This window comes from Siniperca chuatsi, linkage group LG22 (assembly GCF_020085105.1).
Source record: "Siniperca chuatsi isolate FFG_IHB_CAS linkage group LG22, ASM2008510v1, whole genome shotgun sequence".
In the NCBI taxonomy this organism is placed as follows: Eukaryota; Metazoa; Chordata; class Actinopteri; order Centrarchiformes; family Sinipercidae; genus Siniperca; species Siniperca chuatsi.
In genome coordinates, this window is record NC_058063.1 from 9110056 (window position 1) to 9131978 (window position 21923).

Consider the following 21923-nt stretch of genomic DNA (forward strand, 5'->3'; position numbering starts at 1 on the left):
CTCAGATGAACAGCACTAGAGATAAACAGACACTTTAAATGCAGCAGAATGGTGCTTTGAACTCCTCACCCTCCTGAGTTACTGTTCTCAGTAGTGTCAGCAATTCTGTGAAGACGATAAAGGGAACAAACAAATACAGAGAAGCTTGCGTGGGGAGACACAATCCACGTCAAATCAGTTTAATGTGATGGAAGTGCTCCCTTCATCCACAAGAAAAAGCCCATCCAGAGAGAAACATAACTACAGACACGCCATTGCATAAACATGAATAATGTATATAATATATTATATAGTCATACTCAGCCTGTGAATGGCACAGACATTGTGAACCTTTATGAATATTGTATGTGCAGCAGCCCGACCTGAGATTGATGCCTGACACCCAAAATGACCAACACAAGGACACACTGATCGCACACTACGCCTTATTTTGTGCTGCCTAATAAAACATGGAAAATGAACTACAGAAAATGATTTTTCCTTTTTTAAAGGGGTACCCCGATGATTTTGTATTGTACTTCCATACAGCTGTGGGACTTGCAAGAGAGCGATTGAAACAAGAATGGTCAACATCAATGCACCGGACGTTCAGATATATGAAGTCGAGCTCCAAAAAATCCTGGATCCTACACTTCCCAAAATGCAACGCTATAGTTTCGTTTTGTCTTTGTTGTTGCTATGTAATATGACAAATTAAAAGATGTTAATGTAAAAGATGTTAGTGTCGGCTAAATCACAAGTTGTGAATTCAACAGGGAAATATAAATTACAATTTTAAAGTAGACATTATATCCAAGAATTTAAAGTACTTGAAGCTCTACCAGTTCCAGTCCCCACATGGTTATGATAGGAATGTTATACAGGACAGAAATGATACTGCGTGAACTAGTGCTCATGATTTTTTAAATGATTCAGTACATGTTGATACCGTTTTTCCACTCTCCTGTCATTTTCCCCGTCACATTCAGAAAACAGTGCTACTCCCTCACTATGAGGGGGTCCCAGCTACTGTTCAACAACATCACAGCTGTTTGCGGTCCTGGCTCCACGATGCTGGAACAAGCTCCCCATTGACATCAGGACAGCAGACTGAAAACTCATCTGTTCAGACTGCACCTCAGCCCATAAAAAAAAGCTTCATCTATCTCTTATTGTTTCTAAACGTAGCACTTGAAGCAGTTCGGCATATTTGATGAAGTTGATGTACTTGTATGATTCCTGCAATTTTTGGATTGTATCCACATGGTTGAAATGCGTTAATTGTAATTTGCTTTGAATAAAAGCGTCAGCTAAATAAATGTAATGTAGGCATAATCGCTTACCAATTTCACTTTGTTATTTTGCATGCACACAAAAACGGAATTGCTAAATAAGCCTGCCTAGTAAATGCCCAAGTCCAAGCCGAGGTAATATCACAAGGGTCATTCTTTTCACTCTTTGGAGGGGTCCCTCCGGAGCCAAAGAAGACATTATACAACTGTTTCCATGAGCTGAGTATTTCTCCGCATGACGAGTAAATGATCTGATGTGTAAACTAGGTGGAGTGCCCCTTTAAGGCAGTCTGGAAGTAACGGAAAGACCAAATATATCCAATAATCTTCTTCTGTAATCAAGCTCTTTCATACATATCCTGTTTTCTAAAAATGTTAGCAAACACAAACTGCTTCAGCAAGCAACAAATTAAACGGTTAACAACATTCTGAGAAGAGCTGGAGAGGTCAGATAAACAAAAAAAGAACATTTATTGGAAGAATTCTATAATATATTCATACCCAATAATATCTTTAAAATTGTAAAGATGTCATTGGGTTAAAAATCCCACAAGACCAAACCCTGGTATACCAAGCAGATTGACTTTTATTTGTATCTTCCATGATAATTAATTGTCATCATCATCGCCAGGATCGCATCGGTTAACAGTGTTATTGCCACCAGCTCCATTACCTTCACTGTCATCATCCACTCAAATGAAATAATTACATTATCTTAAACAGGCCAGTGACAACAGCTATAATCTGGTGTGATAGTGACAATCTCATTATCAGTTACATATTAATTAGCTTAAATACTGAGGACATTTTGCTTGACGGTGCTTGAACAGAAAGCCCATACCAGGCTTTACACATCACTGTGCAAGACAATAATGCATTGTATGTGACATTATTGTTTTAACTCCATAGAGGCTGCATGTACATAACAACTACATTGTGGTTAACAATTCATTTGTTCGACAGCTCACAGGTAATCCAGCAGCATTAAATATTTTTGCAAGAAAGGAAAAGATTATCCTGAAAAGTCATGTGACATCTCGTCTGAGGTGGGAACTGAGAGAGCAGGGGCTCTTTCTGCATTGAGCAGCTAAGTCAGAAGTTTACATGTATGTAGCTTTTTATAGTTTTATTGTCCAATGATGTTACTCAAAGTATCAGGTGACACAACATATTTAAGCAAGGTGCTACTTGATCAGCTACTGCATCTCTAACCCTAATCATGACCACCTTTTTTAGATCGACCCCAACTATAATCTGACCCTGATCATAAAATTAGCCTTGACCCAGACACTGAATATCTGTAGGCTAATTATGCTGACACTAATGTATTGCCTTAAACATAGAGGAGTTTCTACTGACAGTCATATATAATTTTGAGTTTTTACATACAGTCATCATTTTGGTGCTGTTTTCTGTCTATTGTGTCCAGTTCAGGACAATAGACCACTGCCTAAAGGTGGTGACATGTTGTTGCATTGAGGATATTCCAGTGCAAAAACAAAGTGTGGGTGACACTGTATCACGCATATACAAGGCTCAGTACAGGTACAATACAGTTTTTGCACAATGGAAAACAGCTATTATTCATTATTAAAAGAGCAGCACAAAAGTGCCTGTGGATAATAACAGACAGTGATCATGCCTGCTGTTTTTAGTTCTGAGGGAGACTTATCAACGCACACAAATTCACATTCAAGTGTCTGAGGTCAGAGGTCAAAAGAATACCCTGAAATCTGTTTATGGTCAGTTTTTACTAAATTAAGTATGGTCTTTGGAAACTGCAATTTGGCTTTATTTGGATAGTCCAATGTCAATAGTGGTACAATAACTGTGTGTGAAACACAGTCAATGATTACAAATTTCTATTTGTTAACCTGATAGCTTGTAGTATCCACATTAGACTAACCAAGTGTTTCTGAAAATAAAAAAACTGAAAATGCAGCTGGAATTCATGTGATTTCAAGTCAAACCAATTCTAAACATGTTTTTTTACAGTGTTTGACAAACTTGGTATGACTACTCAACTGTAAAACAGTAACAGTATTGACAACAATACATCGGTCATAATTGCTAGAGCAGTTTATAAGATAATCAAGTGATGATGTTGATAAAAAGGTGGAAAACGACCAAAAGTTTGTGCTCACGCAAAACAAAGAAACCATATGTGGGCTAATTCTGGGCACAAGAAAACAGATGTGTGTTTTAGAGTGGTCTTTTCAAAATGTTGATCACAAACCAAACCGCCTTCCTCCTTCGTCATTTTATTTGTAGTTTGTGTCATATAGAGCAACACAGCCAGACAATGAGTTACGCAGTGGAAGTGGAGGCTCAGTCACAAAATGCACATTGCCTTTATCTAACAGTGCTGCCATTTTAATGACTGAAGCTCCCATTGCTTGTGGTTATAAGTTAGAAAGCTGCTTAGCAACACATACAAGTCAAGCAAAGCAAGGATATGGGCAACATTGCTTCGCAACACATTCAGTCACAGTTAAAGAAAAATAATAAAATCAGTGGAGGCTTAGAAGATAAATGCACAATCACATAGGACTGCACTGATCTCTGCAGGTTTAAACTTAAACTTAAACTTAACCCAGACCTCTATCAGCAATGTCATAGCAAGGGCTTTTTATCAGCTGCCAAAGACAAATGACCTGGTTTGACATCACTGACCGGGATATGTGCAGATGTGGAACACGCTTAAGTCTCAACCCACAGAGAGCAGGACAGCAGCTGTTTTCTACTCTGATTCACTGTTGGTTCACCCTCTAAATGCAGTACCACACAACGCTGCATTGTCACAATATATAAGGCTTTGCTGCCATCTAGTGGACAAAAACCCAGCTTGCCGGGTTAAACCAAACATACCACAATGACACATTCTGGGCGGATTTACACAGGAGCTGCACCTCAGCCATTCAGTAAATGTACAAAATAAATAACAAAAAATTGTAACAAACAAGACTGCAGATAAAGATCACTTTAGGTATCTTTTATTTTTGCTCCTGAGTAAATCCACCCTTTTGTCACCTCATGTAAATGTTTGGTGCTGTAGCACAGTCCACCAGCACAGACTACACTACTGCACTTTGTGTGGACTTGGTGCAGCCACCTGTACCAGCTGCTAATGTCTATGTGCATGTGTGTAAGCACAGGCATTTTCTATGTGCTGCTTTTTTTTGGGGTTGCTTTGGCATGTTAATGGGTGTTTATGTGCGAAAGAGAGCTTGTGCTGACACAGGAATGCAGCATTAACTGAAATCCTGAGCAAAAAAGTTGGCAACGTCAGGCACAAAGGCAACATAGCAGGACAGTTCCATGCTTTCAGTGTGTGTATGTTTGTGTTAAGACTCTGCATGTGTGGGGCTATTATAGATATGGGATTAATGTCACTCTAAAATAAGCTGTTATAATGGCTGCTTTACTGCTGTGACTAAACATGCAAGCGCACATGAGTGTGTGTATTTGTGTAAGACATCATGGGCACAAAGTTCTCTTGGCACACCGGAAGCGGCTGAGGACAAACTTTTGACACACTCTGAGATAATAAAACACCGTATAAATATCCTGTCACAACACACATGAGAGAAATACACTTTAAAATAAATAAATAAACTAGACTTGCGAGCAAGTAACTGGGTCCAAGAACCCTACATAGTTCAGAACCGGAGGCTCACCGACCCAAGCTCATTGGGAAGCCAAGAGCATTGTCTGTTTTACAAAAATAAAAAATCAGCTAAGACATGAGACATTTCTGAAGCTTACAAAGGCATTTGGATTTTAGACATCACTTAAACAACCCAAAATAATGTCTACTCAAGTATGCAGATGATATAAAAGTAGCAAATTACAGACTGAATTGTATTTTCTTGCTTTGTCACGTTTGGTGGCCAAGTATTTAGATAGAAATGTAAAAGCAATCAGATTGTAAATTGGAGCTCACTTCTTGTGATTTCAAACTGAGGTGGCTAACTGGCTATATGATCCAAAATACATACTGGACAGAACCTTCCAAGTCATGTTATTACAATTAAACAAAATTGAGTGATTGGGAATTAGTGAAAGCAACATCTTGCAATTAAATCAAATGAACACAGAAGACAATTTGATCCACAAGTCAATAGACTGAGATAATGATAAATAGCTGTAAAAATAATTGTCTTTTAATCTCACATTTTCACCCATTCTTCCTTCCAGTGGATGCTTAGGCAAGTCTTTGTCATTTTCCAGTTCTCCAGTCAAACAGAAACACTTGTCCTTGTTGCTGTTTATTTTCTCTGTCAGTTTTCTTCCATTAATTACTTCGTCCATTAGTTTCCTCGTGCCCAGTTCACCTTGATGTCCCCCAAAGCTACAGAAGATCCGTGAGCCAGAATCAGTGTATGTGAATTAGAGTTGCAACGGTATGAGATTTCACGGTACGATAACCGTCTCAGAAAATATCACGGTATCACACAATTATTATTATCAGTTACAATGAAAACAGAAGGTTTTTTTCTGGTTGAACAAACGCTTTATTATAATTTCATAAAATATTATGTCCTGACAAAACTTGAAACCTTTTTCTAACGGAAGTATGTGTAAAAAGTCTCCCTTTTCAAAATAAATAGATGTGCACGTGCAGGTGAGATTCTCCGTCTGGTTGCTTTTTTTTTCCTCTTCAAAACCGTAGATAAGCAAATGTACATGGTACGATAAGCGTCAATTTTCATACCATGGTATACTGTGAAAGCAGTATACCGCTGCAACCCTAGTGTAAATGTGTGTCAGGGCGCACGTGTGTGTGTGTGTGTGTGTGTGTGTGTGTGTGTGCATGTGTCCCGTACACCAAACCAGGTCAGCACTCATGCTCTACTTTATCTTTCCAGAAAGTTTCATTGACAGAACATTCCCTGCTGTCTCTGCTGAATCCAGGTTGGATGTTTGTTGTTACGGTATCCATATTTGTGTGCCTGTGCATATGCTCATTAACATGTCCATCATCTCTATCATTTATGAAATGATTAAGCATCGTTTTTGCTCTATTTTCAGGAAACTCCTCATGTAAGAGATTTCTCTCACTCTTTCAGTGTGCTTTGCAGTATCATGTCCAAAGTAAGCAGATAGAGAACGACGGAGACCCTTCCAACATCACAAAGTGGCTGAAGTGACCTTTGAAGGGCACTATGCAGGGAAGATTAAGAAATGTTCATCTAACTACTCTAACTGCTTCTTGCTGTTGTAGCAGGTTTAGTGTGCTTTGTAAAATATATGCATCAAAGCACTGATGGTTGTGTTGTCTGTGCCAATTGCCTCTCCTTGGACTGATTTTCCATTAAAACATACTAACTCAGGAAGTAGGACAGAGAGTTAATCCCTGTGGATTCTTGTCTGTGCCCTTGTCTACATGTGTCTAAAATATCTAAATTTGTGTAGATTGATCATGGATCACTGCTTTTTGGCAATGGCAGACATACTTGCTACATAGCTATTAGTAGCTCCTGCTCACTAGCTATTATTAAGTTACATGCATCTCTACGCCAGCGAAATTTTACACATTTTATAGTGAGGCAATGTTTCAGAGAGCATTGTTACTTATTTGCAGGTGATTCTTCAAGAGGAGGAGGTAGCAGCGTTGCAAAATCTGGCCAAACGTATTCTATCACAGGGCTGGGCATTATTGATCATTGTGATCATAATGTTGGTTTTATTTTAATAGTGTAAATTCTCATCAGATGTTTTTTTTTTTTTATTATGAGAATGCCAGCTGAGCTTGATAGCTCAAGTTTTACTTCCCATGCAGTCCAATATTATGGACATAAATGAGATAAAGGGAGATTTTTCATGCTTAAACACATACAGTATTGTGATATATAGTATATTATACTGGAGGAAGGTTAACTGGCTATTGTAATTTTTTTCTTCATATTGCACGAGCCTATCTTTGGGTACAAATGTTTAACACTAGAGCACATCTACACAGGCATAACTGGTGGGAATTAGCCATTTTACTTTAGCCAACATTTTACTCTTACTGTGTGTGACAATCACACTCTGTGTTAGCAACTTTTCAAAATCTTTAAAGGCCAATTTTGTCTACATCTTTTGCTCCTCGCATTGGGTAAATTCAATGATCAATTTGTTCAAATCTCATTCTGTTTCTTTGAAAATATACAGGCACAAAATAGCGAATTTAAGAAGTGGGAAATATCTGGTTTATAAAATCTGATCCTAGAGGAGAAATCTCCGCCCAGAGGAGATGTGAGTGAGCTGAGATGAAATCTGATCTCAGCATTTCCAGGAGCAGAGAGAGGTGTATCACATAACCACCACTTTAAAAAGAGGAAAGGGAGGAGCAGAAGAGAGAGGGTGGCAGAGGAAAAGAGGAGGGGAAGTGAATGATGGATGCAGTGAATCTATTTTGGTACAACACCCTCTCACTTCACTTAGGTGCAACATCTTTTTTTGCAATTAGCACATGTTGTATTCTAACTAGTCGTGTTTATAAAAAGCAACAGATGTGTTTAGAATTACACCGGTGCACTTGTGACTTATGGTTTTCTGTGCAGAGAGGGGCGAGGAAGGAAGGAGTGCCGAAGAGGTGACAAAATGGAGGGAGGAGAGAAGATAGGCGCATGAGAAAAAAGGAGCAGGGTAGAGCTGAGTAGAGGAAGCAATCGCTCCCTATTTTTATGGAGTTTTTTCTATCAGCTCCATATCAGTAATGGATATAGAGTGGTGGGGAAGCTAATGGTGAAGTGAGGAGTAAGACAGCATGACGAGACAGGGAGGAAATCAATGGTTCTCCTCTTTTAGTCTTACGGTTGCTAGCCAGATGCTGTGTGAAGTTGTAAAGGAAATCTTAAAAGACCTGAGAAAGACCTAATTTGACATAGGGACCTGTTTAAAAAAGTTGCTTGGGGAACTATTAGAATATTATTTGGATTTCCTGATTAGATTCAAGGTCAGGATTGCTGCTCAGAGGGTGTTTTGTCCTGCATCTTTTTTCTCTCCTCCCCTTGAGTTGATCTTTTTGATAATTTGGTTTTGTGTCTTTTAAGAATCTGCATGAATTGTCAGTATTGTGTCCATTTTGTAATCTACTTCTTCTCTTTGTCTAATGTTGCTGTGCTACACTCCAATAGTCCAGTACTGGATTTTCTACTCTCCTGTCTTGCCCCCCACCTCCCTTTTTTGTTTTACATTTTACCTTACCAAAAGCATGTCATTGTTTCTCTCTCTACTTCTCTGCATTGTATTTTGTAATTCTTTGTGATCTCATCTGTTTCCTCCCTCAAATGAAATATTTAGGAATTCTTTCCTCTTTCTGCATTTCATTCTTTAAATGAGCCATATCTTTAGTCCGCCTCTATGTATTTTGATTTTAGCAAAACCGAGGCTTCAAGCCTTCAAAATGCCCTTTTGCAATTCCACCACTTCTGTTTCTTTTGAAAAAAAATACCCACTACCACTCAGCTGGTTTGGAGTCTCTCCACTGCTCTCCAATCTGCTATCTTTACACTTGTTACTCCTCCCACTCCTGTTCTTGCATAGATATATCTGGAAATAGACATTCCTAAGTTTTTAGTCTTTCCGTATCCGATCTGTCCCCGTCTCTCTCACAATCTCTGAGTAGCAAAGTGATTGCAAGGATTATCTTGCCTTCACTCATATTCTCAGACTCCATATTATCTTGTTGCTGCACTCCCTATCAGTTCTCATCTCTTTCCTGCCTCTTTACAGTATGCAGTGCATCTGTCCGCCAGCTCTCCCTCTTTCCTTGGTAATTCTGTCTGTCACACAGCTGTTCTTACCTCTTATGCTTTGTTCTGACTGAATCCTTCTCTCTCTGTGGTTGGTATAATGCCAACCAACTCTTTTCTTTCAACCTCATTCTGTTCTCATTTCAATCATTCTTCAGGTCTCTCATTTTCCCTCATCCACTTCTTCTCTGATCCATCTTTTCTTTTTGTTCAGTTCTTTCATCTCCTTCAGCCTCTGCCCATATTTTCTTGCTCTTCGTGTGTTTTTTTTTTGGATCGTCACATGTCGTCACCAGCATGGCAGCTCTCCTCTCCATGTATAATGAGGACAGGAAAAAAGAATGCGTCCTGGTAGGATGGAGGACGTTCCCTCCCTCCCCCTTCACCCTCCCTGCCCTCGCTTCCCCCTCCACTCTCTTGCTCTGCTTCTTCATCCCTCTCTCTGCCTCCTCTTCCCCTGTCTTCACTTCTCCTCACCTCCTCCTCCTGCTGCTGCTGCTCCTCTTCCTCATCGTCATCCCCTTCTCCTTCTAGCACTCCTCTGGTCTCCTCGTTGTCCTGTCTTGAACCTAACCCAAGGAATCCTCCGCCTCCTCCTCCTCCTCCACCACCACCACTTCCCCCTCCTCCCCCACCTCCTCCTCCATCTTCCCTACTTCCTCCCAGCCCTCCTCCCATGCTTCTCGAATGAAACAGGCTGCTCTGGCGCCCTCCTCCAAGTCTCCCTAGAGAGAATCCGCTCCGACTGAGTACCAACCTTCCTCCTATACCCCCACCTCCCTGCCCTACTCCTCGGATCCCTGCCACGGTAGCGTTCAGGAGGGCTGTGGTTCCCATCGGGGCCCTTAGCCTGGAGGGAAGACTGGAACTCGACGTGGTCCTCCGGCATCGCGGGCAGCTCTGGAGGAGGTAAGCCGAGTTGAACACCACAGGCAGAGCTAGAGGAGGAGGGTTGGTCCCCTGGCTGGGGGTGGTGGATGGAGGCCCAGAGATGGGCGTAGAGGCGGTAGGGTTTGTCCCCCCACTTGTGTCCATGTCCATAAGGAGAGCTTCAGAGTAGCTCGGGACCATCTGTTGGTTACAGCGGATGTGCCACTCCAGTTCTGTCATGTCCACCGTGTTGACCCGAGAGATGGCTCTGTAACTTGTCCCATTTAGACCAATTCCAATCCCTCCTGGGTGGATTCCATTCTCAGTCCCTCCTTCAACCCCATCCCCTCTTCCCCCTCCACCACCTCCTCCGCCACTATCCTCTTCCTCCCCGAACAGCTTCTCCACATGGTAGTGGACATATGCTGTGCGATATTCTGACACAACCCGCAGGGGCCATGACAAGAGGAAAGCGGAAGCCAGCCAGAACACCCTGTGCCTAGAAAACCACGGCTGGTGAGCAGGATCTGGGAACGCCAGGATGTGTTCACGGAAATCCACGTTCTTCAGGTGCATTCCCTCCCTGGCCTCCATGTAGTCATCAAGCCCCTCGTTCTCCCCGAAGAAGCGTGCTCGCTTGGAATAACAGTAAGAGAATAGAACGCATTAGCTATGTAAGAATTTGCACCGAAACAATCGACAGAGCGTTATTTCCGAGGCCAAGGAGCATATGTTTATCTAACTACATCAGTCTGTGAGGTCACAGTTTGTGTAAAAAAAATAAAATAAAAAAATAAGTGCCATTCACAACTAGCACGTCCAGAGTTTTGTATTTCCCAACAGTGTGGAAGCCCGACCTTGACAGCGAGAACAATGCCGTTTCTTTTTTTCCATGAAATTTGAGTGATAAATCAGCAATCATTATCATTGTAAACTGCGTAAGTGCAGTGACTGGAAAGCTTGACAGGCATAGCAGATGTAACTAACGGGGGTGGGGATTTGTGAACGATCAATCGGAAGATAACACCTTGTGCTCTGGAAACTTGGGTTAGGCATTATTTTTTTACTTTGATAGAATAAACAAAAAAATCATTAGTTGCAGGCTTGCAGCCCTCGAAAGAATAGAATAAAATTAACTATATTAAATATGTTGTTGTTTGTTTTGTTTTTTTTACCACATCTTACCTGGGTGAGGTAGGCAGCTTCAGCCCGTGCACTGGAAAAGCTAAAGAGCAGAAAAAATAGTTAATAACTCCTTTACCCCCCCCAAAATAACAGTCTTAAGATCAACTTCCCCACCATGTCTTTTGACCAGCTGTGGTTAGTGGTGGGTGTCTAACCTGAAACACTTGGTGAAACGGAGGCGAACAGCAGGGTGCAGTTGCAGGTCCAGCAGCTTCTTTGATACGTCTTTGACACCATAGCGGGCGTAGTCAAACTCTGAACTGGAGGCATGAGTGTTTACCCGCTCATGGTAGACCTGAGGAAGGAAGGAGCAGGGCATAGATGGAGGAGTTTAATGGAGGGGAAATGGGAGAGGAGGAAGGAGAGCAGATGGGAAGTTTGAGAAAGGAAGAATCAAGTTAATGTGAAGACATTTTAACCTTCATATATGTGTTCAGCATCAATATAGCATGGTTACTAAATAGAATATTTTTCTTACTGCACACAGCTGTTAGCACACAGCCCCGCAATATTTCGCTATAGGAGAAATTAAGATTTGCATAGCAGTTATTTTAAAAGTTTACAAAATTACAACTTATGTGTTACAGTGTAGCTATTAACAAAATAAAAAGAAATCAGTGAACGTGAGAGAAAGCGTTAACATGTGTGGTAAGAAGAGTTCTCCCTCACCTGTGTGGTCGTATATGCATCTCCGTTGCGGTATCTTGTCACCTGTCTGGTCCTCCTCACGTAGTGATAGCTGATGGCCTTCCACCAAATGCAGGGTGTGGCCTGCTGAAGTCTCTGCACACGCTCATACACTTCCTGTGTCAAAGAATGAAGGAATAATCAAATCAATTAATTAATGTCACATTTAAATGTGACTTTCTATAGCTGTCTTTGATTATTTGAAAAACGTATTCTGTAGTCATTTTTGTAAAGTTATCTGTCTAAACAAACCTGTTAAAAATGTGGATACACTAAAATATAAAGATGTAACATTGCCTGAGCAGTTGTTGCAATGGTGGTACAAGCAGAAACAAACAATTAAGTTCCTATTGTTTGCAAGCATTTACAGCATAGTTATGTCTGTGCAATCTGGTGCAAGCCAGGCCCTGTCAAGGTTAGTTTATGGTGTTATGATTTGTTTTGTTGTTGTTTTTAATTCTTTATTCAGAGCTGTCTTAATCATAGGATATGTGTCCCCTGACAGTCTGGACTAACACTGGTTGTGGCAGATAGCTAAGATGAACAGTAAGCACAGTTCTTTTGGAGCAATATGCTCCTGGAATTCCAGATAACAGACAGAGCAGACCAGAATAGACAAAACATAGACTGATGCCCCCAGGTTAGCTCATTTCCATATGAGTGGGCAAGTATTATTTTTCCCCACACTCAAATAGGAAATTGAGAGTAAAACAGTGTTCTCTCCTCATAAAATTTCGGACTAAAACTGCATGAAACTTAGGACTGTAAAGGGTGCTAATTATCCCGTATTTTTTCCTGAACTGCAACTGTCTGTGCAGACATTTACTATAGCATCATTTTATTTATTTAACCTCTTTATCTTAGACATTTTTCTGACACTGCCATTCTGAACAAGGCATCAATGAGTAAACGGATTCTGCTGTGTAGCTCAAGGTCATAGACCTATTGCTAGACTCCTATTGCAGCAGAAGACTGCAGTTAGACCCCCTTGCTGAATGGTAAATTCAGTGCTAAACCTGGTTTTCACACATACTTGGAATTCAGCATGAGCCAACATTGCCGTCTTGGAGAAGCAGTGCCAACACTCCACCAAGTAAACCACATACAGCATTGCCAGGAAGGCCAGGGGGATGTAGACGTAACCGCTAGAGCACGGACTCTCCAAGTGCAGGATGTCATTATAGTAGGCCGCCGAGGTGGCATCGTCGTCAGCACCAAGAGGTATGGAGGAGGAGCCCAGTACGGGTATGCGACAGAGAGCGCACCAAGCGAGCGTGGCAAAGCAGCCGTACATGAGCAGGGTCAGGAGGAGGCACTTCCAATGGGACTCCCGACACAGAGAGGAGGCCAGAGACTGTTGGACTGGCCGTTGCTGTGGGGAGAGAGAGCAGAGTAGGTGAAGGGAAGACTACTACTAAAAGTCAGGGTCTCTGCTACACCAATTTCGACCTCACATTTCAGACACTTAATGCCATGATTACTACAGTAAGTCCTTACCTTTTAACGTAATCCTATCCTATCCTAAGGCTGTAAGAGATGTCTGATATGTATGGCAAGCTGTTAACTAAACAGCCACAGATTTGGAGAAACCAGTCTGAGCTGAGCCAGTCGTTTAGACACACTTCTAAGTTCTCATGTTGACAGTCAAGATTATAATAAATAATAAAGTATGCTTCACAGTGCAGCTATGGTGGTAATGGAAAGTGTTTGTCACAGATTTTGTGCACCTGGTGACCCCCCAGTGAGTTTTTAATAATCATAATCTTCCTGTTTAGTAAACAGCGCCGTATTCCAGAGCAAATGTGTAAGCTGAGGTCTTGACCAAAGGAATGCATTACACCACCCCTTACCCATCACAGGATAAGTGCTGCATATTAGGCACACACACTGTTTATGCCTCTCTCTCTCTAAGAGCACACTTTGACACAGCCTAACTTGCACTGTGAAGACATCATATTACAGTGCACTCAAACACACACACACACACACATGCATTAGATACACAGACACAGAAGGTCTAATGTGCCCCTCTTCTCTCTCGTCATCTCGCTCTCTATCCACGCACATGCCAGCATGCATGTTCTCAGAATTGCAAAGCAGACAGCGGAGAGTATGTGAATAATTTAGATGAGAATGATGCTTCTAGACTGTTCTCCAGCTAATTGACTCCACTCCAACATCAGGAGCGTATCACTGCTTTTTCAATGTGTGTGTGAATGAGGGAGGGAGGGAAGGATAGAGAGCAGGGAGAGATAGATGGGTTGTGCCAAAAGAAAAAAAAGCCTGTTTATTATGTATGTTGTATGTCATAGATACACAGGTAAAGAGAGGGAAACACAGTTAAACACACCTCTCCATGTTGTTATTCTCTGTCCCGTGCTGAATGTGTCAAGGCAAAAGAGCAACAAAGCAGATGACAAAAAAAAAGATGGGATGACACTAGTGTCCTCTCCTTCTCTCTGCCAAGTCTGCTTGTCCTGTCAGCACATCAGGACAGCCCCCCACCCCCTTCTCTCTTTCTCTTTATCTCTCTCCTTCAATGCAGCCACAATTTGCTATCCACTAGCATATTTGGCTGGCTGCAACACACGCAATTTTTTTTACTACTATACGTCAAGGGCAAGTAGTGAAAGGCAACGTGAAGGGCACAGACACGCCACCAGTCCATCATCTCTCTGCAAAAGCCCCATAAACATACAACTGTACACTTAGGGATCCAAAAATAGGTTAGATACTTTAAAAATGATCATTGGTGCCAATTTAATATCATACTGTTTGCTTTCTGTCTGCCTTTTCTCTCCACTTCCTCTTTACCTTATGTAATCTTTTTTCTCCTTCCCTGAATCTTCCCTCCCACCTCCTAAGCATTTACTCTCCAATCCCAACCTAAGTCTCTCCTCCCCCTTCGTCCTCACCCCCATGTCTCCTCTGTTACATCCTCTCTGAGAGTCTGTCTCTAAGTGGATTGATTGCGCTAAAAGTGTAGTGTAGAGAGAGAGAGGGGGATGAGGAGCGTGAGAGAGACAGAGAAACAGTCATGAACTTTTCATAAATGCAAGTATGAAAGGAAGCAAAATGAGAGGGGGGGGACTAAAGAGATGGCAGCAGCGACAGACTGCACCTCTCTCCAGGGAACTCCACTGCCGGAATCTATCCTTGTTTTTCTCCTGCCCTCCCTCTCTGTCGATCTCATTTTGTCTTCCTGGCAATTCTCTCCTGTCCTTTTCCTCTTACCTTCTGCAGAAAAATGTTGCCAAAAAAGAGAATATTCTAGCAATAAAAAAAATGCCTTGGCTGACATTTTCATCAAGTCTCAAGTGTGCCCAGTGAGAGGAAAATCAGCCACAAGACAGAGTCAAATTATTCCTGGATGCACTTATGCCAATCAGTATTTGTCAGTATGAGCTGTTCTCTTTCCCACAGGTAAAGTCCAGACCTGCTAAAATGTTCTGTCACTGAGAGACAGAGCCTGGAGATGCTTTTGTTTTTAAATTAACTGGGGGTTGACTAGTTACAGGCTTTGCAACAAAATGAGCTTGGTTTAGAAGCAGTGCTCATAAACTAGTTTTGTTCAAGAGACTAAATCTCTACTCAACTCAGAAAATAAGAAAAGCTCCCACCAACACCTCCTTTGCCCATGTAATTATTATTCTTAGGGATGAACTGGTCCAACTTTTTTCATCCCGATACCTCAATTCAGGGTATCTACCAATACCAAGATTGGTTCTTGGTATCGGTAGATACCCTGATACCAGTGCTCTCGTTTTCCCAAATTTAAAATCTGTATACGTCACTGTGTGGAAGTCATGGAACTTTTGCTGTTGAAATAAAACTGAATTGGCTGCCCACTCTGACTGAATGAGTGTAATTATTAACGAAAGCACAGAATTCTTATAACAGCATTGACAAAGAAACTGTATCTACTGTGGATTTGTCATGTCATGGAAATACCCAATCTGCTTAATAAGATCAGTATTGGCGCCAATAACAATCTGCCGTATTGGATCTGTGCATCCCTAATTATTCTCAATTAGAGATGTGTGAGAAAGTAAACAATGGCTTGACACATTTTAACTTGGGTGAGTTCTGAAGCATTAACAGGGGGCCACAACTGAGGTTTGTGGTAGTGTATCATTAGAAACCGCCTCTTGTTCAGGTTACCCCAGTAGTGTCATGGCTCTTGACTGCCTCATGCCTACCTCAAGCTCAGTATCTGAAATAGTGTGTGCCAGCCAAGCTTTGATCTGATCACAATGCCTCTTTAAGGTGTGACCACAATGTAATACAGGGGAACCGAGCTAATGAACTAGTGACCAATGGGGATGCACTTCGGTCCGAATAAGTAGTTTCTGGTGAACACAACAGCTCCTGGTGCAAAACTCTGCACCTTTTTGGTTTTGTCATGATCCTCTTTCTGTTTCAGCTGCCTCTGTAGTGCCTTGGCTCTTGCGTCAGGCTGTAACAGATCAAAGGCAAAGCTCACTCTCCTTGAAATCATTATGAAAAAAAAAAAAATCTATATAGCCTAGTCTGGAGGGTGTCAGCTTTCTTTTCTTTTTTCATTCTCAAAGTTTGGACCGCCCTTCTCGCGAGCTCTTTTGAAGAGGGCTGATACAGGCGTGGTCCTTACATGACAAATTCTTCATTAATGTTTCATTAATGACTTCAATTCAGTGCCTGAATTTGCATAAAACAAATCACTATGTAACAAAATGTTGCTGGGCTGAAAATACTGATACTTTGACATATTGTTCATCTATTCTATATATATTCGTTAGCATCCACAGTCACTAGAGACAGCTGTCTGAAGAAGAGCCCACATAGCTGACATGAATCACAGGTCATTTGTTCTGTTTTTTTGGACACATATCACACACTTTTGTTTTTAAAGAAGCGTTTCAGAGCATTGCTTGGATTTTGAAGACCCTGTGCATACTGTACTGTAGTTATTTCCTGCCTCTACTGAAACTGCAATTGACAGGGCTTTTCATTAATCGGATTTGCTTCAGCCAGTAAATGCCTCTAAATTCAATCTTTGTTCTTTAATCTGGTCTTGTAGCATTTGCTGTAGTATGGTGCTGTAACTGTGAAATTCTGCCACATATTTAGTTACTGGCTCTTTGTATTTTTGTGTGCACAGGTCAAACTTGAATCTCCCATAACTAGTTAGCTAGTATTTTAGCATCCCTAAACACTTTCTAATAAGCCAAAAATTCGATTAGAAAATTCTACATTGGAGCACGGGCAGAGATGTTTTTTCAAATCCCTCCTTGTATTAAGGTGTCTAATAGAATACGTGTATTGCTCTTTCTGCTCATACTGATTCAGCTGGTTAGGTGTGACTGGAGCAGCTATAATTAGCAATCCTAGCATGTGGGTGGCAAATGAAGAGAGGAGAGGAAAAAGTGCTGTTGAAGCCTGCAGCACACTGTTTAAAATGATGTGTCATTTCAACACAATTGGAGAGAGTTATTTAGGATGTCGGGTTTCTACTACCTATGCTGCAACAACAATTAAATCGTTAGCACTTGGTGTGTTAGGAAATAAAATGTGTCATCATACGCTCACTGTGTTAAAGCCATTATTCCTCTGTTACAAATTATTTGTTTTAGAGTGTGTTCAATGGAGACTAATTATCCACTAACAGCAATTATCAGCAGGGAAGGTGTAGGTCACCTATTTATAAATGAAATATTATTGAACGCAGCAGTCAGCCTACACGTCACCTTGAATTCATGTCAGTTACGTTACAGTAGATGCCAATGGTGACAAAAAGTTTTCATGTAGAATAAAGTACCACAACATCCACAGAAACCTCTCAAACAACTCCTGCAGCATAATCTACTATTCTACTGTCCATCTGTATGATTACTTATCATACTTTTCGTATCTCATTTAAGTCATATGACAAAAACTGTAATATAAGAGCGAGTAAAAAAGCAAGAGCATATTAAGAGCTGCAATAAGGAGCTACATTTAAGAAGTATGAAAATAAACCAAATCTCATACTGATATTAAATGTTACTTTCAGGGATGTATCCATTTGACATTGTAGCAAAAGTGCAATCTCCTATTGTGTTAGTGGCAGGTGGAAATAAAGTTTAAATTTAATGTAATCAACAGTTAATTCTGAAGCGGAGTGATATTTATTGCAACATCCAAGTGTTGTTACACTGAATATCAGCACTTGTGAAATATCTGCTGTCCAATTAAACCTGTGTACTAGGAGTAACATATTTACAGTGACATTATTTTGCTTTGTGTATTAGAGTCGGCAGGGAAAAAGATTTAAAACAGGCAAAACTTGGTGAGTGCTAATTTTACATTGTGTATTTGGACATATTCTCCTGTTCTGTAATGTTCTATGTCTTGTATCACCTTCTCCTGTTTAGCAATTGCATTCTTATTTATCTCAGGAAACACATATTCTCTATTAGTAAACCTAATGGCTGTTCTACATATTGTTGGTCTGCTAGAATTTTTGTCATATTACATTTTGTTCTAATGTTATACAGTACATAGTTGCATGCATTTTGTGTTACCCTGGGGTGCTGTAACCATGGCAAAGATAACTAGCAAAGCACTGTATATGCTTTTGACTATCACAATCTACTTTAAAGGATAAGTCTGGCAATATACTATTTTTTCTTATTGTCAACAAATCCCATTAAAGAGCCTAATTCGGGCCCATTTCGTCCTACTGAAGAACTTCAGGCTGCAAATATGTAAAATATGGGACTACTCCAGCCTTAATCTTTAAATGATTAGTTTCTACACAACATAAGGTGCCTCTTTTTTTCAGTACAGGCATAATATTTCTGTCAGAACAAGGGCTGGATATATTTATTTCCTCTTCCATCACCAGAAGTAAATTCTTGATTCTAAAATTAGTTTTCATTCGTGTTATTCTTTTGAAATTTTACTTATATCATGTCACTCCTGACTCTTTCTCACATGCATTAGTTTTGTTTTTTCCCTCCACCTACCTGTGCACTGTTTGTCATGTGGTGGAACGCTGTTTTGTCATTTGTTAATGAAACTTGTAAAGAAATTAGGATCACTTGGTTTGAAGCAAGAGACCGCTCTCTGGTAATGGAAACACGTTAAAATCATTGTCATGTGAGAATGCACGGAGGTACGTATGAATCAAAAATGCAATTTTAATATTAATCATGCGGCTCTACTTAATTTGTGATCACGATTGCATGAGTATACATGCATACCCATGTGGGCCAGAGAGTGAATAAAGCTAAGTGAGATATGAGTATGCAAATGTTTGAGCGAGGAAGAGTCAAGGAGAGAGAGATAGGATGAAGATATACTCTGCGACAGGCAAATCTAAAACAGGAAGGAGACCAAGAGGGGAAGATGAGAGAGAGCAATGGAGGCAGAAAGCAGATGAAGACTGAATTCATTGCATTACGTTGCGTTGCACTGTCTGCACTGCAGCCATGGATAAAGACAGAGGAGAGTGGTGGAATTAAGTGAGAGGCATCATTTAACAGGCTTAGTTACTACATATTATGTGCCTAGGGCTTTAAAATACCCTATGCCAATTGCCAAAGGCTTAATTCTGTCATTTAACTGCCATTTCTTGGTTAGGCCAGTCTTATATGTTTTAGTAGTTGGACAATTAAGATATAAAACTCCTCTTCCCACTTAGTCAGTTAAAGAAAAAGAGTTTCATGCCTTGAATCGACAGAGAATTAATGGCTGCCAGAATGAAATGCCTTTGACTCGCTGGTTCCAGATTTTCTAATGTGAGGATTTGCAGCTTTTTGCGGTTCAGGAAATTGTGATGGCCATTTTCTGACATTTCTTAGCCAAGAAATTCATCAAATAATCAACAATAATAATAATAATAATAATAATGATAATCTGAATAAAAAACTGAAAATAATAGTTAGTTGCAGCCCTGAAGCTTACATTAAATGATGTGAACGCGTGACCAAGTTTCTAGCCTACAGAACAAGTACCTAGTTCTGTCTCACTTGTCCAATATGTGTGACACCAACCCATCGCCACCGGTACTTATGTCACAACACATCCCACCTTTCTGCTCACTCTAACCAAGTTAACTCCACTGCTATAGAAATTGGTAATTTCCTCCTTAGCAGTATAGTACCTTCCTTATATACCAGTACACCACATGCGTACACAACTCTGCCATTCCTCTAAGGGTATAGACCGTCATCATGTTAAGTAGTGCAGCTGGGAATGGTGGTGAGAATACAGCGTGGCCACATCCTTAGTTATCCATGGTTATTTTTTCCTGGCAACTGACTTACGTAATGTTTTGTCATGCATAGTCTACTCTTTTTCTCTTGGGTTGTCATTATAAAGATGCCGTGTTTGAATAAATGATGCTGCTTCCAAAGTATTGGAGTAGTAGAAGAGGAGGTAGTGAACTGCTTAGGAGGAGAGGTTACATGTTAAAGATGTGTGTGTGTGTGTGTGAGTGTGGTATCGAGGCAGCAAGGTAAACTGTCTTTCAAACAGGGAGTCAGATGCATGGCTTCATACTGTAAGTGTGAACAAGATGCAATTTCCCTGACTAAAGACTTTCATTATAATGGTAAACTGACAAGGTCTTCAGAGGAGGTACAGTAGATGTAGTGTTGGGGAGGTGTGTATAAGGACAGTGATATCTGCTAAGGACGTTGGTATATTATTAAAAAGTTTGCCAAGCATAAAAGAAAACACACTGCTGAGTGGTTATATCGTATTATTATAAATGGTAAACCTCTGTAAAACACTGTTTGGTGAAAATAAATAAGCATACTGCTTCCAGGTGTTATTCTGTGTTCTCACCATGCACATTATGTGTCAGAGTAATATTGGCTGAAAGGTGGGTGTGTGGCTAAAGTGTGATGTCACCCTCAAGTCTATTTCAGTGGTGTCAGCTGGTAAATGGACATACTCTACTATACTGGAAAAGGCTAAACCATCTCTCCCAGGAGTGACACATCATACGGCGTTGTCAGGCGTATCACATCAATACTGTGGCTTTATTTCTAGACAGGCAGTTAAGAGTTCCCTCCCCTCTGTTTACCTAGCCTCATCTCCATTCATATTAAAGCCAAGGTCCTGTTCCGTGTCCTTGCTCTTGTACAAGGCTTGAAGGGCTTAAGAGAAAAACGTGACTTCTTGGCGTCAACAACAGCAAAGACATTTTTTGTCAATGAAAGAGGAGTCGACATAGTCTACTGTATGTGGTACATGATGTAGAAATAACGGGTTGTTTGGGAAAGACCAGCAATGACATAAAAATATAAGGTGGTTTTGGGCAAAATATATGCAACTTTACACCAACTGGACTCTTTCTATCTACGCATAAACAACCGCGTAGCTACTCGTAAAGGGAGACAGAACAAATATAGAAAATGCCCTTCCTTACCTGCTCTCGTCCTGACCCTTCCTCCAAAATGGGCTCTTCTGCGGCGGCCGTCTCCTCCTCCGTCTGCATTTTCCCTCTTGCCACTCCTTCCTTCCTTAGAACCGGGCACAGGCAGCTCCCACCCCGGTAACGTCCGAAGGCAGGGACCTCCCCGGCGGAGCAGCAAGCTCGGTCACCCCATCCGCCGCAAGTCGGTATCCAATTTCACGATGGCGGGGCCTGCGGCAAATAAGCATCATCTACTCCGGATGTCGGTACCCCCTGCCTTCTTCCTGTATCTTCTCCCGCTGACCCGCTCAGTGTTTCTCTTCTACCCGCTCCATCCCTCGCCTCTCTGGTCAAAGCAAAATGTGACTAAGCACCCCAAAGTCAAAGCCCGTCGCCCTCCCTGTCAAACCGCTTCCGCTGCCGCGGCTTCTGCCTCTCGAGATGCTCAGCTACGAGTGTGCGTATGTGCACGTGTGAGCGCGTGACCGACAACGCAGGAGAGCCAACCGGAGCCAAGGATTTCACAAGCCGCAGATGCACTAAATGAAGGAAGACGCTCATCGTAAGCATATCATGCGTGTTAATTTGTACGAGAAACGTGGAAGATAAATACGGAATATTGGCATCAAAATACAAAAACTGATAGCAGGGATTATTGTCATTATTCAACTTTGTTTTGCCAGGGTTGCACCTTGCATTGGGTCTCCGTTGACGTCATATACCAACATCCCCACCCCCATCTGTTCACCTGAGCACACGCGCAGGCGCGAGTCTCCCCTGTAG

General features: G+C 41.2%; 1 protein-coding gene across 1 annotated transcript; it reads right to left on the bottom strand.

Annotated features, from left to right (window-relative positions):
- Positions 1-1834: 1834 nt before the first annotated feature.
- LOC122870068 (transmembrane protein 151B) lies at positions 1835-21717 on the bottom strand. Its single transcript, XM_044183792.1, has 6 exons — positions 21153-21717; positions 12789-13127; positions 11738-11872; positions 11224-11363; positions 11069-11108; positions 1835-10519 (listed from the first exon to the last, which is right to left on the bottom strand). The coding sequence occupies exons 1-6, from the start codon at positions 21219-21221 to the stop codon at positions 9293-9295; spliced, it is 1950 nt and encodes a 649-aa protein (XP_044039727.1). The 5' UTR covers positions 21222-21717; the 3' UTR covers positions 1835-9292.
- Between the last annotated feature and the right edge of the window lie 206 nt (positions 21718-21923).